General features: G+C 34.5%; 1 protein-coding gene across 1 annotated transcript; it reads right to left on the reverse strand.

The window, feature by feature from the left end:
• Positions 1 to 1,224: 1,224 nt before the first annotated feature.
• On the reverse strand, positions 1,225 to 14,376 carry LOC129424086 (uncharacterized). Its single transcript, XM_073864956.1, has 16 exons — positions 14,047 to 14,376; positions 11,176 to 11,526; positions 10,718 to 11,074; positions 8,421 to 8,522; positions 8,254 to 8,340; positions 7,140 to 7,250; positions 6,896 to 6,970; positions 6,585 to 6,677; positions 5,767 to 5,925; positions 5,604 to 5,690; positions 5,397 to 5,492; positions 5,190 to 5,273; positions 4,230 to 4,325; positions 3,386 to 3,484; positions 1,473 to 1,510; positions 1,225 to 1,353 (listed from the first exon to the last, which is right to left on the reverse strand). Exons 1-16 carry the CDS (start codon positions 14,093 to 14,095, stop codon positions 1,225 to 1,227), a joined length of 2,013 nt encoding a protein of 670 aa, XP_073721057.1. The 5' UTR covers positions 14,096 to 14,376.
• Between the last annotated feature and the right edge of the window lie 5,469 nt (positions 14,377 to 19,845).

Genomic DNA, 19,845 nt, shown 5'->3' on the forward strand with positions numbered 1-19,845 from the left:
CCGTAATTATTACAACATAAACCTTTACATTACACAGTAAATATTACAATATAAAGAATTTGACAGATATTATACATACTGTTTTAGCAACATAAACATGTTAAATAGAAAGTTATAAAAAATGCAATCCCGTAAAACCAATAATGTTACTACCGTATTTTTGACAGTAAAGTTGTGGCATCCGCAGCTGCCAGTTTTCTACCGTAAAATGTACTTTTATTTTTTACAGTGTACTGTAGATTTAAATGTATGTTATTTACTGGCAAAAGTTTTTTTAAAGTTAAAGCATAATAATATTAATAAAACACTTTGTATTCACATCATAAATAAGACATAATACATTAAAACTTAAAAGTACTAAATTAGCAGGTCAGTTAAGCTGCATTGATACAGTGGCTATGTCTGAAAGTTTAGGCAGTGACTTATTGCCTTGGCGGCATGAAGGCAGCTCAGGAAAACACATTTGGACAACCTTCATAGGCAGCGTAACAAAATTCTTTTTGAATTATAAACAAAAAGCTCCTTTGTGGTAACTAATCAAATATTTAAAAACTACAATACTACAATTCGCTAGAAATGCATTTGAAGTTGTAAAAAGTGAACATTTTATATATTTGCTTTAAAACAGTGCTCAGCGCTTTCTTGGCTGCCATTTTACTTTTCCGAACGAGATCAGGCTCCCAATCACATTACCCGCACATGCAAAGAATTATGCGAAATTGAGGGAAGCGAAGAATACATTTATGCTGCTTTAAGAAATCGACCTGATGATGGTATCAAAACAGGATGTACAGCAATCATTGTATTCGGATGTGCATGGATGTCTCCCCAACTTGGGATGCAGTATTTTAGCACTTTCGGAAGCACCCAGTGAAAGAGTTAATGCTTCTTCTCTACCAGTTTACATTAACTTAAGCAGATGAGTCTTGTATAACCCTAGATGGACTTATTTAGGATATCAACAAGCTGGTTGTACATTATCCTGCTTATTACACAGCTACTCGCCACACAAGTAAGTATATCAATGTGATCTTTTTCAGCTAATTTTTTTAAAAAATGAAACATTTCAGAACATTTCCTTTAAGCCATATATTTTTAAGCATAAAACTGCCGAATAAGGCTTGTTTTTAATTTTATGCGGTTGTTATTTGGGAGTAACAAAAAAAGATATATGCCTGAATGACTTCTCTCAATACGGACCAGGCTGAAAGACCTCAGGTCAGGTCAGGTGATATCCTCCTCTTCCTCCTCATTGCTCAAAGGTACTCTTACAACTTTCATTTCAAAAGATTCTCCTGTCCTCTGGTTCTGGTTAAAATGGGTCCACTTTTCAGCATGAGTCCCATCAAAATCCTGTGGTAGAAAGAAGACATTTGAAACAAATATTTCTGCTTTTGCTGACATGGATCTTATTAAACTCATTGTTCTTTAATTAATGTAGCTTTCTTACAAATCATATTAAATATACCAACCAGAGAGTCCCGGTGAGATTCTGATCTGAAAGCTGTCCCTAAAGTGTGAGAGCAGACAATGTATTAATCAGTCTCAGTAAATACAAAGAAGACCAAAGACACTGGAGCTGCAAAGCATTCTGGAAACCAGAAATCCTAATCAGCCTTTTTCTGTTTTTTCTTTCAGATTTTGGTTCCCATAATGCTTTGCATGAGGCTGTTATTTTAGTTTTATTCTGTAAAGATAAAGACTTGTTAATGTTTAATATTCATTTAACTTTGAACAAACTGTTGCCATAAATAACATGCTAGGAAATTTCAGCCCAAAAGCTGGGTTGTTTTAACCCAGGGTTGGGTAAGAACAACCAAGTACACTGTTATTAATAACTTAGTCCATATTTGACCTAACCATGAGTTAAAACAATCCAAAATTTTGTATGTATATTTTGAATGTATGTTATAGACCAGGGGTGGGGAACCCTGGTCCTGGAGGGCCACTGTCCTGCAGAGTTTAGTTCCAACCCTAATTAAACACACCTGAAAAATCTAATTCAAGTCTTCAGGATTACTTGGAAATGAAATTCAGGTGTGTTTGGTTAGGGTTGGAACTAAACTCTGCAGGACAGTGGCCCTCCAGGACTCAAGGTTCCCCACTCCTGTTATAGACCTTTTGCGTGATGACGTTTTTTGTGGGCGGAGCCCAACTGGTGGCAGAAAGTAACAGCTCCGCAATAGGGGTGTGAAGTGTTTTAGCGTTAAATTGTGATTTTATGGATCCGGAGTTCTGTAGAAGTCTGTTTTCCCTATATTTCTCTTTAGTGTAATGTTTCTTATAACGTTTTCACCAAGTTCGTTTATTTTTTAAATAAATTAAAAGTTTAAATGGCTTGGCTACTGATATGTGCATGCATGTAATGTATATGTATTGTTCTTTATTGGTAAATCAATTATTTTTACAGTATGAATCGCTAAAGTACATATAGGCTAAGAGTTATACTTTCATGTATTCTGTATAATATCATTTATTAAATATTTCATCATTTCCTGTTTTCAATTTCTTCCTTATATTTTTAGCCTACGTGTTTGTTCTAAAACTATTATGTTTACATACAAATTAATTTGTATAGGCCTGTTTATATATTATTAACACTTTACATCGTGTGTGTGTGTGTGTGTGTGTGTGTGTGTGTGTGTGTGTGTGTGTGTGTTATATAATTATTAGTAAACACCATAATTTAGAACAAACAGGAAGAAGACACTAAGATATAAGGTAAAAAGAAGTAATAGAAACCAAAAAAATATGAAAACTTTAATAAATGGTACTATTATTGATATTATGAACTCATTCAAAGCTTTAATCTTTCAAAATAAATTATAAACGTAACGTGATAAAAACGCTATAAGAGACATATAGAGGGAACAGATTTCGACAGAACACCGGATATCTTCTCTAATTATTTTCTATTCAAATTATTAAAAGATTTGCAACCATAAACACCTACAATTATCTTCAAATGGTGTCTTCGACGACGGTATACTATAAAATGAAGGTAATCTATTTTGGCATTCATAATCTGACACTCAACAGCACAACAAGACATTTTCTAGTGAGTTATATTGTTCGTTTCACTCGTGTCTCATTTATTTCCCCTGTTTTTCTGCCACCACATTGCCCGCGTGACGTAACTGTGATGTCGACTCGCAAAAGGTCTATAGTACCTTTAACCATATTAAATAACCTCCTAAAGCAGGGGTTACCAAGTTGGAGTTTAGCTCCAACCCTAATCAAACACACCTAGATCAGCTAATTAAGGTGTGCCCTAATATCACATTTAAATAGTTAAGCACAATAATACACTGCTAGAGCATAAACAACACATTTACTACAGTCATTTTGTTTATACACTATAAAACTAAATTACATTTTTACTCACAGGGTTTAAAAATGGGTAAAATCAGAAGAGGTATGGTAAAGAGGCATTCACAGGGGAAGACAACAATCCTCTGATGTTCAACCAGACGTTTACCGTTAACTGAGGATGAAAACACATTTTTAACAGTGTAATGCACAGTATAGTATCTTACGGCGCATTCACACGGGGCGTAAGCGTTAACGCTTCCCATTCACTTTTAATGGGTGACGTCATGCGTTGCTGAACTGAATTGTGGATCCGTTGGCGCCGCGTCAGTGCCGTTGCTTGCGGCAGAAGTTGAACATTTCTCAACTTTTCAAGCGGCAACGCGTGCGTCAGCCAATCAGATCGCCTTATGCAAATTACCTAGACAGAGCCAGCCAATTACGTTTATGGAAGAACGGAGCATGTGTAGCGGCCACTGTGATTGGCTGTTGGGCACGCTTCAGACAAGCCTTCCGTTAAGCGTTAACGCTTACGCCCCGTGTGAATGCGCCGTTATAATGTAGATCTGCTTATGAGATGCACCCAGCACATGCTCTTCATCATGACCTTAAAGGAACATGCCCAGATTTTGAGAATTTAGCTTGTTCACCATATCCCCCAGAGTTACAAATCACAACATATAAATAGGAAAATGTTCACGTTATTTTGTCACTCATTGGGAGCAGTTTGCTAGCTGGAGCCATTCACTTCTAGACTTTGTGCTAAGCTAAGCTAGAGGGGCTGCGTCAGACAGAGTTACAGCACGCACGGAGATGAGAGAGGTATGTATGGACTTATCTAACTCTGGGGGATACGGTGAATAAGCTAAGTTCCCAAAATCTGGGCGTGTTCCTTTAAGAATATCAATATAAAGTCTCACCAGCTTTAAATATCAAGTCTGTCATCAGTGCCACAGAGTTCACGAGAACAAGACCGACTGATCCAAACAGGAACAAAACGTTTTTGTTCCAAAACCCTGTAGAGCAGAGTGAAACGTTTTTGTAAAAAAAAATGATTGCACTTATTTACTTTAACGCGTCTTGATTTTGACTACACAGCTGGAGGTCGTAGGCTATTGGCTCCGTGAGGCCCGTTTGAAGCCCTGGCTCGCACAGGCCTGATAGTGCAAAAGCGCTATTAAGCTTTTATAACGTGTCACCTTCAACACTTTGTTATATATATATATTTTTTTAAATATTGTTATATTTGTGCTGGCTGATTTATGCAAAGTTAGTAAATGTATGCTGAAGACTGTAAAGCTTTCTGCAAATGTCTGTAAAGTAATACTGGTCTGATTATGTTAATCTAGTTAGTAGCTGTCAACAAATTTACAATTACATTTTACTTATATGCCAATAGAAAATTTTAAGGGGGGGGGGGTAACGGCATTTCATGCATTCTGACTTTTTTAAACAGCAGGTGGCCGTGTGACAGAGTATTTTTGTGCCGAATGCACTTTGCATATTTGTCACAGGACAAGTATCAAGACTCAATAATGGCACAAAAGAAGTGTGTTTTTGGATGGAAGGAGAAGAAAGTCTTCTTCAGCTTTCCAAGTAAGCCAGCCTTATTGAATCTTCAGAGATATGAAGAATGTAATACTACTACTCAAGATTAACATGAGATGGGCAGAAACAATGTGTGTTATGGGAGCTTTAATAGTATTCTGTTAAAAAAATGTCTATCCTAGTACAGTATACTGTGGTATTCATTATAAAGTGAAATTTGAATTAGTGGCTGTAGTAGAAATACTTAAACTTTGCTGTGATCAAAAAACTAATCCAGATCTTATGCTTGAAAAACAACAAAAGAAGCAGAAAGAAGAAAACGAATACTTTACTCAGATAATTGACTTGGACTTCAGAAAATATGTTCACCCACAACGCTTGAGAAAATCCAGCCATACAAACCAGTCCTACATTACCTGTCAACAAAACCACAGCTTTATTTATTTTTAGAAACAAAAGTAAGTTCAATTAAAACATTCAATTTAAATAAGAAATATAAAAAAATTAAGTTTCAATACAATTAATAAAAATATTCACACCTCCTTTATTTCTTAGGAAATCAATGTAAGCGTAAATCATCCGCACACTCATTACACACATCAGTATCCATACCGCTTTATCTAGATAAAAAAAAACTGAGCAGAGAAAGTTAAAGCACTAAATCACACATAATATCAACTACATTATATTCAACAAAGCTCACTGATGAATGCAGTTTTAATAGAGCAGATAGAATATTAACATACTGCGCTGTTGTGTCATTTTTCTGCCAGTCCAACACTTGAGTAAAAAACACACACCAGCGAGCGCTGGCAACCCTGCAGCAATTAATACTATAAAAGAGAGAGGAAGTTACAGAAGATGACAACTAATTCACTATCCGCTAGAATCTGAAAGTTTCTTGCTTACCTGTCCAGAAGCCAATAAGAGGGTAGAAGAAAAGACCAACTTGTGCTAAAGGCAGCAAATAAAAGCAACAGGCAGCAACACTCTTAATAGTTTCATTGCTCTTTAGTTGACACGATTCTCCAAAGACTGAGAGCAACTTCATACAGCATTTAGCCAAATCTATCACAAAAATGAAAAACAAACACAGTATGTGACAAACGTGAGTACATCCCTCATATTTCAGCATATGATAATAGATGTAGGCCTTGTTTAACCATGCAAATATCTTCATTTTTATCTGCTTGACAGGACCATAAAATGTATCTTGTATTACAACATTTCAAATTTGATGCTTTTAGTACAATTCTCTCATACTGACCACTGGATGTTGAACATGGCACCTCATGGCAAAGAACTCTCTAAGAGGGGGTACTCTTGTATGAATTTCTTACATTAAAGTCACAAACTATTTTTGTGTGTTTTCTTGTGGTCATAAGCAACATTATTATACTTAACAATTGCTCTTCTCAATAAATATGATTGTAAAGCTTAAATAGCATTTATCTAAAAGTTTTTGATTAGGTAAGAGAAACACAAACAGAATATGAACACAACATATTCTAGAAAACCAAGTATAAAAAACTTGTTTTTGAGTGTTTTCTTTAGAGGGTACAACTAAATTTTAAGAAAGTGTATTGAAACAAAGGCTGACATATTTAGGTTGTATTCAGTTCAAAAGTGCATAAAATGGCTTCCTCTATAAAATGCTTAACATATCTTTATGTTTTATAATGTTTGTGCATTTAAAAAAGATACACATTTGAGGTGAGTTCACTCACTTATGACAAAGCTCAGACACAGCAGGCCCAGTGATACACAGATAAACATCACAGTGATTGTGTTGAAGTCTTTGAAATGTTCTGCTAACAGAGCTAGCACAAACAAATTAAAATATATATATAAATATCATTTAAAAAAAAAATAAACAAAGCACTACATCAACTTTAACAATGTCACGTAAAGAGAATAAATTAATAGATTTTTGAAAGTTTTTTTCTTGTGATTTAAATTATGTAAATTGAATTTGTAACCATTACTTTGTTGTAATACAAAATGTCAATATAACAATATTTATTATGGATTTACCAACCTGAAAACATTGCTACTGTGACAGCAGGAAAATACTGATCAGCATGTGAAGACTTGATTAGGTAAATAAATTTGTCTGCAAAAAGAGATGATCAAATCTTGTAAGTGTGTATAAAAGTACTGTAATGGTGATAACATATTTTATAGAATTAATTTATTGTAAAATAAAAATACATACAATCTATTAGACAATAACATTATGAGAAATCTAAAGATCTGAGTATTAATTTTTTAAAAAGTCAAACCTGGAAAATCACTGATATGGGGTGTAACCCAAAACAACCTCAGAGGCCTCAAAATATAGAGCGTACAGCAAGAGACTGTCTCAAGCAAAGAGACTGTCTCAAGCAAAGATCCTGAAACCCATGAAAAAATGTTAGAAGACATGTCAGAGTATTAAGAAAATAAAGTGATAGAACTTAATGTCTGGCTGTCATTTGCATAGTCATTTTAACTCTTTCCCTGCCAGCGTTTTTTTGAAAAAAGTTGCCAACCAGCACCAGCATTTTAACAAAAGTTTAAAAGCCTTTCAGAATATGTTCTTCTTTAAATATATAATCAAACAATATCAAATGAAAGAACAGACCACCTGATTTGAAACTGCTTTCATTTGTTCTCTTTTTATCACCTCTTAAATATGTGTAGGCTTTTCAAAAATAAAAAATTTTGAGCAAAAAGATGAGAATTGCATTTTTGTAAAATACTTTTGTTAGAGATCAGATTCAGAGTGATGATCAAAGCATACACAGAGTATTTACTGCTTTTGGATTAGTGAGTGCTTCAAAGTTGTATAAGTTGGGTAAGAGTGCCACCTGGTGGATATTAGCGGAAATATGGATTGCTATAGACGGGTTGCACGGCGACGTCATTAACTGGTTGCGCGCGCAACCGAGAGGCAGAAGGAAGAGAAGAGCATTGTGTTGTATGCTAGTAGCGGTGTCTGTAAGTCAAAATGCCAAGGAGTTGTTGCGTGGAAAATAGTACCAGCAGAGTCAGTGCCGGGTGCCTGATGTTAACATACCAGTAGATGAGACTATTACGTTAATAGCCTAAGGTTATAATTCATACATGTATCACAGTAACAATAAAGACAGAAAAACAGATCCAACTAAAATCAAGTTTTATTCAATAAAGAACACTTCAATAATTAAGGTTGTTGCAGTAGCGGATCAGCTCACCAATCGGGCTTTCTGCCTCCTGGATGCGCGCGCACCCTGCAATGTTTGTAAACTTGCAACCCGTTTATAAAAACTCGTCATTGGCAGAGAAGCGTTTTCTCAAAGAGATACATTTTTAGAAAGAACTGAATTAATCTTCAAATAGATTTAGAAAAAATATTTTCAATTAACATTGAAATACCTTCAGCAGCATACCAGAGGACCAAAGCCAGTAACATCATAATATTCGGGCAAAAGTGAAGACAAACATGAAGCAGCACCTTTATGCCTAGAATGTAAATAAAAAGTATTTGGAAAACAATGTTTCAATAAATGTCTTGTAGCTTTGTCCCAGCTGAAAAAGCATACCTTTACTATTTAATGTACAGTATGTGAGAGAGTAGAACAGAAGAGCCGATCCACATGCAGCAATACAGAGAGTCAACACCAATATATGTAGAGCTGAGAAACCTGTAACACACACACATCAGTTACACACCCTCAAAATGCATCCTGCTTTCCTCGAGCGGCACTTACATTTTTAAGTTTAATCAACTTGAATTTACAATTCATTTCAACTTTCTTGACTGCACTCTAAAAAATGATGTGTTGGATTTACTTAAAATATATATGCACCATTTTTGCATCACACTTTTTAAGTATTCCCAACTTTGATAGTTTTACTTAAAATTTACAAGAAAACCTGTGTTTTATTTACTTAAATTTTTAAGTAAAGAATGATGATGAACTCAAATATTTAAGTTCATATAACACATATTTTCTTGTTTATTTTAAGTAAAATTATTCCAAGTTGGGATTACTTAAAATATATATGCACCATTTTTGCATCACACTTTTTAAGTAAATCCAACAGATATTTTAGAGTGAAGTTGGAGCAATTTAGTATACACAGAAAGGTATACATAATTTAGTGTACACAGAAAGGTCTCCTGAACAAAGTCTTTGTCTGACTTAGCTCTTGCTTGAATCAGAGACCTTTTTGCTGTGAGGAAACTATGATGCGCTAACCCACTGTGTTGCCCTCTACACTGAGCACACACTTCTCAATCATGGTAACAATGAACAAACATAATTTTTTCAAAATAACTCTAAATACAACATATAACTAACATTAACAACATATCAACATAAATAAACCCAGCAAACATTAAAACAGTCATCTTTTTTAGTAAATATTAACCAAAGAAGTGAACATGTCGCAATGCATGCTGGGAACTATTCAGACCATTGTTTTTTTTTAAATTGCTTGTTCAGATTACTCAATTTGGCAAGTTGGGTTAACAAATTGGACAAAAACTTAAAACTCCAGTCAACAAATGATATTTGTTAGCAGGATGATTATGCTTATTTCATTCAGTGAACACAAATTAATGAACTGATGCCCTTCAACAAGAAAAACTTTGTTTTTTGTTAAAAGAAAATTTTGAAGTTGGATTTTTTACAGGGCTTGTGCTTCACAAAATGGCTACGACAGATGTCATAATTTTTGGCTGGAAAGGCATCATGGGAAATCACGTGGCTCTATAGTTACTTAAAAGTTTATGCTAGATTTACTTAATTTTGATGCAATTGTTATAGTAGTTAGCATTACTTATGTTTTTTCATTTTATTTTTGGATACATTTAAGTTCACCTGGTAACTTAAATTTTTGTGTTACACATACTAAATATGGTAAGTAGAGGTTGAAAAGTTATAAATACTAAGTTTTTTGTGTTTAATCCAATTACTTTCATAAGTTATGGTTGTTCAGCCAACGAATCGTTTTTTAGAGTGTGGTGAGGGTTTGCAATAAATTATAAAAATGTAAAGGTTGAAAATAACTTAAAGGTAGTGTGCATACATTTTAAGGGCATCTAGTGGTGAGATTGGGAATTGCAACCAATAGCTCACCCTTCAATTTCAAAACATATGGTAGCTGCCACAGGACAAACATATCTTCATCTGAGACAACATGGGGATGAAACGCACTTCTTTAGAACAGTTTGTCCGTTTAGGGCTAAACATAATGATAACTTCCACATAAGGAGACCTGTGGTGTATGTAGATAAAAACACCTTATTCTAAGGCAGTGTTGACCAACCCTGTTCCTGGAGAGTTCAGCTCCAAACCCAATCAAACACACCTGAACCTGGCAATCAAGCATTTCAGGGCTACCTAAAAATTAGAGTCAGTAGTGTTGAAGCTGGGTTGGAACTAAAATATGCAGGAGGTTAGATCTCCAGGAACAGGGTTTGTCACCCACGTTCTAAGGTAATAAAAACAATACAGTTCATCATGTAAGGTCTTTATACACCACTGATAAATATGTCGATTATATTGCATTTCTGTCAAAAGATCCTTCTAGAAGTTACACAATGCACCTTTAAGCTAATTCAACTTTATTTTTTTTAATTTATAGCAACTCCTATTTACACTATGAATCCTAGACCGTCTCTAAAGTTCTCTTTTTGGACTTCTGAGTCATTGCCTTCGACAAAGCGTCCGTTGAAGGCGTCCAGCCTTTTAATTTTAACACACTCTAATATAAAGTGTGTAATAAAAGTCCTTTTGATATAAAGCCTATACTGTAAATAACCACTTCTTCTAGTATTGCAAAAAATCAACACAGCATGTTTGTCAGGTTTGTATTGTTCACTATAACTCACCCAGTCTCTCCAGTATTACAGTTGTGTTGGCTGAAAGTCGTCCAGCAAACACTTGACAGATGTAAACTCCTTTATCTTCAGTTCTGACTCTCTTCAGTCTGAGAGAGAAGTTTCCTCTGTGGATTTCATCACTGAAGAACTCAACTCTGTCTCTGTATCGCTCATCTGATGATTCTGATAAAGTTTCATTGTATTGATAGAGAAGAACTGTGATGGGTTCGCCTTTATTGGTTTTCCTCCATGAAACCTCTTCAATCTCTTCAGGTTTGATGTGAGAGTTCACAGAGCAGCTCAGAGTGACATCATCACCCACATACCCAAATATCAACTGATCTGATCCTGACACTATCAAATATTCTAAAAGAAAAACGAGAAGTATGACAGGTAAGACTGATTCAATAGTACAAGCATTGTTTTAATCAATCAAATGCCGTTCTAAAATGATCATCATCACTTACCAACATCTTTTATTGTAACCAAAGTTTTGTCAGCATCCTTGTTGCTGTAAACTTTACATCTATAAACCCCCTTGTCTTCAGCTGTCAGATTGTTCAACAGGAGTGAGAAGTTTCCATGTTTAATGTCTTCAGTGAAGAAATGAGCTCTATCATGATAATCCTGATGTTGAGACTCTGGTCTAATATCTCCATTTTGAAACAGATGAACCAGAATGTCTGAATCTGTTCTTGTCCATTCCACCCTCACCCTCTCCATTACTAAAGGTGTTTCAACATAGCAGGGCAGAACCACTGAACCCCCCAGAGGAACAACCAGAGTAGCAGAGCCTTGAACATTTAACTCCAGAGTATCTGCACGTTTAAGAGAATTAATTATTAATATTTAAGAATAATTTAAGAAAAAAACACCATTTCAGACCCATTAGAAACAACAATTTAAGCATAATTTAGGTTTTTATCAGGCTATGAATGACTGCTGGTTTAAGGGGTCTGGCTTAGAATTCACTCCTCTTCTTCTAAAGGGAATGGTTGAGGGTCTTTTACCATATTTGGGGAAGATTACAGGACCATTTAGATTTCCTCTTAACCACAGATTTCTGATTTCAACACAACAATCTTAACATTTCATCTAAACATCAACAGTTGTCAAATTTGTAAACTGATAACAAATTTAAATAAGTGATCTAACTTATGTTGTCTTATACATTACACATTTTTCAGTTTTGGTGCATTATAACATTTGAAAATATAAAAAATACTTGTTTAAACTCAACATCTGGTCACAGTGAAGAAATGGACTCTATCATGATAATCCTGCTGAGCCTTTGGTCTAATATCTCCAGTTTGATGGAGACCGATGGGTCTAAACTGCATCATCATATTTATAAAAAATACATAAATTGTTGAGCATGACACCCTGTTCTTAATCCATAGGGCTTAATATGGAGTTGGCCCTGCACCCTTTGCAGCTATAAAAGCTTCAACTCCTCTCTGAAGACTTTCTACAAGGTCTTAGGAGTGTGTTTATGAGGATTTTTTGAACATTCTTTTAAAAGCACATTTGTAAGGTCAGACACTGATTTTGGACAAGAAAGTCTTGCTCATAGTCTCCACTCTAATTCAGCCCAAAGATGTCCTATTGGGTTGAGGTCAGGACTCTGTGCAGGTCAGTCTAGTTCCTCCACACCAAACTCACTCATCCATGTCTTTATTAAACTTGCTATGTGCACTGGTCATGTTGGAACAGGAAGGGGCCATCCCCAAACTGTTCACACAAAGTTGGGAGGATGACATTTTTCAAATGTCTCTATATGATGAAGCATTAAGACTTCTTTTCACTGGAACTCACTTTCACTTTTGTGAGACACTAAGAGCCCAAAACGCTGTATTAGCTTTTACTTTAGCTTGTTTTCTTCAAAATGAGACTTTTTTCACTTTTCTGTGAGCAGACATGGCCAAACAATATGTCTTTAGTGCACAAGTAAAAAAAAAAATGCATCAATATCTATTTCTTCCACATGCCTGCATTCAGTTAAATCTCAATAACTTTTGTTTAGAATGTAATTAAAGTTGATTCTTTTCGCCTCTTTACTGAAACCTAGCGGAAACAAATTGAATTTTCTGTTGGTTCATAGATTGGTTGCCTTATTACAAACATTACAGGGTGAGTGCGCATCCAGGAGGCAGAAAGCCCGATTGGTGAGCTGGTCCGCTACTGCAACAACCTTAATTATTGAAGTGTTCTTTATTGTTTGTATATAAATAAAACTTGATTTTAGTTGGATCTGTTTTTCTGTCTTTATTTTTGCTACTGTGATACATGTACATGTATGAATTATAATGTTACGCTAGTAACGTAGTTGTCGCATCTACTGGTATGTTAACATCAGGCACCCAGCACTGACTCTGTTTGTACTATTATCCACACAATATCTCCTTTGCATTTTGCCTTACAGACACCGCTACTAGCCTACAACACAATGAACATCTCTTCTTTCTGACTCTCAGTTGCGCGTAAGCAGTTATGATGTCGCCGAGCAACCCATCTATAGACCAAACCGGTAATAAGCCAAACACTTATTAAAAAAATAATAATAAAATTCAGACTTTTATTTGTGTTTATTGTGAGATTATGAACGAATAAAATAACATTTCATGTGTTAAGTTTATGTTGTTTCCTGTAAAATAATATAATAATGGAGCTCTCAACGAATGAGCTGATAAACAAAACCAGAAAGGTGAAAAGTGTGCAGTGCGTCATGAGTTGAAGTGCGTCTGCCTATCGAAGCCACTTCCTTCCTCTTGACAGAAAATTGAAAACCAACGTGATGATCACAAGACAAATAAACTAAGATTAAAGGGATAGTTCACTTTAAAATGAAAATTCTGTCATCATTTTCTCATCCTCATGTTGTTCTAAATCTGTATGAATTTCTTTTTTTCTGATAAACACAAAAGAAGATATTTTGAGAAATGATTGTAAACACACAGCCACTGACTTCCATAGTAGGAATAAAAAAATATGATGAAATTTAATGGGTACCGTCAACTGTGTCCATCATTTATCAAAATATTTTCTTCATCATTAATCACAATACTTCCAAAATATTTTTTCCTACTATGGAAGTCAATGGTCACTTAATGCTGGGTGTTTACCATAATTTCTCAAAATATGTTCTTGTGTGTTCATTAGAAATAAAAACAAAAACAGAGAGAAAAAAACAGCATGCAACATAAATAACAACAGCAAGAGAATAATTGACATCTAAAATCCATGTAAGCACTTTATCCAATGCCTGCAAAGTACAGAGGCTTCTCACAGAAAATACAAAAATTAAAATAAATTCCATAAAATAATACTATAACACATACCGTCATGTATCACGAAGATAAGCATCAAAATACAATGCAGGAAATTCATCTTCACGTGTATTTAGGCGAAACTTGCGTGTCAAAAGAACGATTTGAAATCCGTCAATACGACACAAGAAGTTACTTTTGACTAACTAATGTAAGCGGAAATGTGCCTGCATGGGCACGTGTGATGCATTTTGTTGTTGTTTTACGTGCGAGTCTTACAAGAATCAGGAACGGAGGTAATTAGAGAGATATTCAGACTGAACTTAGAAGACACACGGAAAGAACACACCGACTCAAATGATGGATGCAAAGCGGTTTGCTGAAAAATTTAATGAAACATCCGCTCAGTTACGCTGCAGAACACCGTGCTTTCCTCATGGTAATCGCTTTAATACTTCATCTTCCGTCACACACCATGCACTTTTGTCTGCACAACTAAACCACATGAGGGCGCCATTACAACATAGAACAGTTGTTAAACCAATTTCTATCTGTTGCATTTCTTCTGAATCATTCACATGAACAAGAAGCAACAGGGGGTTTTTTTAAAGTTGAAGAACTTAAAGTAAACTTTAAACTTTTTCAGGAAATCAGGAAAAAGCTAAAGTGCTCAGAAAAAGCAGAAGAAATGTTAGAAAAAATTGAAGGTGCTCTTATACAAAACGTCAAAAAAAGGGGGGGGGGGGGTCCAAGCAACCTGCTGCCCAGTTTAATGTTTTTTTTTTTTTATGTTATATAGCCATGTTTAACTAAAGGCTTTTTATAACACTTTTTTAATACGAAGCCTTGGGTCCCCTTTTTTAAAGTTTAAACTTTTCAGTTCAGTACGTTAAAAAAACTTATTAGTCACTTAAAAGCAATGTTAAAAACTAAGAACATGCCAAGACACAGGATGTGATTAAAGATTATGGTTATGCCACCAAAATTCAACTCTGAATTGTTCCTAAAATACATGTAGAAACATCAGGATTGTGCTTTGAAAAATTAATATAAACGTGTTTTCTTTGCAGCATTCAAAATGTAAAAACTGGATCTATTGGTTAGTTTGTTGTAATTATCTTCAGTTAGTTTAAGATTAAACTAAAACAATTATTACTAAACTACATAAATGTTATGTATGTTATTGCATTGATAAAGTAAAAAAAAGAAACTGATTAACAATAACCCAGTCTTGATTTAAACTCTTAATTAATTTTACAGACCGAAAAACAAAAAATAACAGAAAATAAACTTGTCCTTTTGCGCCATCTAGTGGCTCCCGCGAGAAACACCCTAAAAGAGTTAATTCAAGAGCCCAGATCCGATGGGTTTGAATTGACAAATGATTTGACTTTATTGATAAAAATAAGAACGTTCATTAAAATATAAAGTGCCAACCCTGAGCATTCAGTGTTTCATATGAATGCATAGGCATAAAAATATTTTGGCATGTTTTTGAAATTATTTTAAAGGGGACATATACTGAAAATCTGACTTTTTCCGTGTTATATTCAGTGTTGGGAGTAACGCATTACAAAATATAATATATTACAGTAATATATTAGTTTTTGCTGTAACGCAGTAATATAACGCATTACTCGTAAAATTTTGGTAATATTTTACTCGTTACAGTCTTAGTAACGAGCGCGTTACAACAATGCATTTCAAAATTAGACCGTGTTATTTAAAATTTTTATTTTTGACCAATGCGCGCGACCAGCATCCACACATGAAAAAGCTGTGTAAATGGCTGCGTCCCAAACCGCATACTTCCATACTATATAGTGGGCGAAAAGCACTGCTTCTCGTACTCTTTGCCTACTATATAGTATGGAAGTAGGCGGTTTGAGACGCAGCGTATGTCTTTTCCACGTGCTGTATGCAACAAGTTCTTTAACTTTGTATTTGAAATGCGATTTGGACGCGGTGCGCGTCAAATATAGAGATGTTTCTTAAAGAGCCGAATCTGGGAAGTCCGCGGCTGTATTATAAGCATTGACTAAAGTGGTCGCAATCAGGTCCGGTAGCGCCGAACACGCATAATTTTGCGAATAAGAGCACTAAGAGCAACAGAAAGTTTCTATCGGTCTCCTGTGCTGCTTGAACGTCAGAAGTAAAGAGATTTTAACATGTTGCCACAGTAAAATCCATATCACACCAGCAATGACAAGGTAAGCTTTGCTATGATTACAGTCCATATACATAATAGATTGCTAGGCTATTCCTATGCTATCTACAGTTTTATTACAAACAGCAACCTAAACTACAACATAACATTAGTAAAGACTTAAACATGGTTATCTAAATAGTACATTTAAACATCACTGTTTAAAGTTTTTACAAGCCTTTGTATGGGAACCTATATTCATTGTTTGGCAAAAAGCAGTGTTCCTCTGTTTGTCTGTGTTTTATTAAGCAATTATATGTTAGCCTACATGTTATCCTTATATTGTACTGAAATGAGCTGTATTCCTTGAGGCCTGATCCTCCAATAGGACTTTTTGATAAGTTGTGTAAATCCAGTGCATGCCAGGTTTGTGCTGTGAATCTGAATTAAATGTGATCACTTAAGAATAGAAATGAAAAGAGGTTGCGTGTCTTGCCATGTTATTAGTATATAGGTTGCATTATAGTGGGCTCTATTGTGTTTGGTATGTGTACCATAATTTACTAGACTTTTACCAGATCATTTGTCTATGTTTTTGATTCTGACAGTGACTGTTACTGTATTTTGCCATAAGTCTTCACTTTGCCTGTTCAAAGCTCGAGGGCTAACACATAACTTCTAGATTTATAAGCAGCAACAAACTACATTTTAACATTTTATAATGCCTAGTCATACTTCTGTTATTTTGATGAAAGTAACTCAAAAGTAATACAAAAGTAGTGTAACTCATTACAGTTCAGAGACAGTAATATTGTAATGTAACTAATTACTTTCAAATGACAGTAATTTGTAATATATAATGTATTACACTTTGGAAGTAACTTGCCCAACACTGGTTATATTATATTATAAGTGCTATAATTGGCTCCCCCAGTGCTTCTATCAACCTAGAAAAATGGAAAAAGATCAACCCAGTAACATCGTTTTGGTAAACCATTCTCTACAAGCATGTAAAAAAATAGCTCATTGAAAATGACAGTGCGAAGTATTGTTATCACCGTCTGCATTACCGAGCGCCATTCCGTCTCTCTGTTCTTGACTCGTGCCTGTTTTTGTAAAATTTGTAAGTTCTGTAGGGCAGAATGAAACGTTTTTAATTAACAATTAAACTGTATTGCATGTATTAAACTATTTACCAATCCACCAAAACAAAGACCTCAGAAGCATGACAAAAAAGTTTTAAGAGTAATTTGCTTTATTTATTTTTATATGTTTAACATTTTGTAGAAGTAAGGTGAGCAAGCTAAAATTCACAAATACCATGCAATCTAAATGCTAGCTAAATCACACTTAAGAAGCTTAATTTTATAGCACCTATATATAGCACCATGAAGAACCATAAGTGGTGATATGATATAGCATCACTTGGTTCTACACAGGTGGTACGTGCTTTAGCTACATAGTAGCACTAAAAATGGTTACGAGCCAGTAAACCACTTCTAAAACCGTTTTTAGAGTGTATAGATCAATGTGACATAATAAAAGTAGCCAAAAACTTTTTCACATGATCAAACATCCTCCTACATATTTCTCCAGAGATGGACAGCAACTTCACATGGCACACTTCTATTACAGAAAAATTAAAAGAAAACAAATATACTGTATGAATTCCTTCTATTAGGCATAGAAGCAGAGATGTATAAAGTAATAGGGACCTAGACTTGAGTAAAAGTACAAGTGCTCTATCAAAAAAGTGACTTGAGTAGAAGTTGAAGTGCTCTTTAAGCACAGCACTTGAGTGGAAGTACTAAAGTATTAAACATGTTTTGTACTTAAGTATTGCAAGTAGTTTATTTTGAAATATACTACTCAAGTACTGAAAGTAAAAGTACAAGTATTGTGTAATGTAGTTATTAAAGAAAACAGTCAAAAGTTTGAATATAATATTGTTTATATTATTTCAAATGTTTAAGCTAAAGGACACTCACAATTCCTTTGGCTGTAGCAGGAGTACAAGGACAGGAATGTTCAGATAATTCAGATTAATTTAACTGATCTGGCGATAGAGAATTCAGAAATAATGAAATATTAGTCGATATAATGGTAATAGGTAAAGGTACAAGGTGTTTCAATGTATTTAGGTTTCCTTCTTTCGCGCACACGCGCCCTTTCTCGCGCATTCTCCCTCTCTCGGTCTTTCTCGCGCACTTTGGTTCTCTCTTCGCTTCACATTTGTCCACAACCCCGGCTCATATTTGTGAGTGAGAGGGAGGGAGTGGTCCGCCCTTCACTATCTCCGATTGGTTTAGACCACCATGTGTGTGTGTTTAATGTGTATCACCGCTCTGGCAGTGATAATGTGGGTTTGGAATGATTCGTAACATTTGAGTGTAACGAGTAACTATGCAGCACATAAAAAATGTATCGGAGTAAAAGTATTAAACTCATCGAAAATATGTACTGAAGTAAAAGTGGAAGTAGGAGAAAAAAATAATACTTCAGTAGAGTACAGATACTGTCTTTTAGTACTTAAGTACAGTAGTGAAGTAGTTCTACTTCGTTACTATACATCTCTGCATAGAAGTAACAAAGAAAACTAATTGGAGTGAAAAAATTGGAAACAAATATTTTGTTTAGAAACCACAGATGTGCATGGTGTTCAGCGCTAGGCCTATACAGTACTGTGCAAAAGTCTTAGGCCACCATGCCAGAATTAGATTAGTTGTTTTTGCAATGTTATAGTGATCATATATAATTGTTTAAATTATATTTCACAGGAAATGTGTATATAGTATTTATAACTGTAAAAATGTAAACTGGAGTGTCAAGTTTTTAGGGTAAACTTACCTTCCACTTGAGCAATAACAGGAAACTGCAGAATCTCTTAAACCTAAATAAAATTAAATCCTAATTTTTCATTTTAAAGAAATTAGTCATTTTACTTTATTCTGCTCGAAAACACACAGTGTTTAGTGGAAAAGATTTCAACACTTGTACATATTTCCTGTATTTTCTGTTTGTATCTTAATAAAATAGATGGAAAAATAAATATGGATGGACATTAAAACTTATAAAACAACAAGTTTGGTGGTGGTGGCCTAAGACTTTTGCAAAGTAATGTATATTAGGACATTGTAGTAAAGCTTTTGTTTATGTAAAAATATACTGTTAAGTTTTCATTGTTCTCTTTAGCCAGTAAACTATAGATTTAATATAATAAATGGGCAGTCTTAAATAAATGCAATGTCTTAAACACTTGTTAAATGAGCTTCTTGTCTCGCTTTTTCAGACTGCCATCAGGCCAAAACTATCAGTCAGACTAAAGTTGATTTAGTTGAAGAAAGATGTTAGAAAACCTCATCATCTTGACATCATTAATTAATGAGTAATTGTTCCTTTTTAAACCAAATACTGTAAATAATGATGTGAATAAAAATATGTATTTGAAATTTATTGTTTTTGCATCTGTTTAAACCAACTTAATTTAGTTGAAAAGTTGAAAAAATATTTTTGGGGATGTTACCAATTGAACAAGTCTAGTGTACTGATCCAACTGTTTACTTTCTAGATCATACTTAAAGTGTTCCAAACACTTATAAAAATACACTTCAAAACCTGAAATATACTGCCAAATTAGTATTGCCAAAAAGCACTCTTCAAGTTACTACTTATTAGTCTATCTGCAAGTCTGTTTAAATATACCGAGTCATTTTGCGTATTAATTT

This window comes from Misgurnus anguillicaudatus, unplaced genomic scaffold (assembly GCF_027580225.2).
Source record: "Misgurnus anguillicaudatus unplaced genomic scaffold, ASM2758022v2 HiC_scaffold_29, whole genome shotgun sequence".
NCBI classification, from domain to species: Eukaryota; Metazoa; Chordata; class Actinopteri; order Cypriniformes; family Cobitidae; genus Misgurnus; species Misgurnus anguillicaudatus.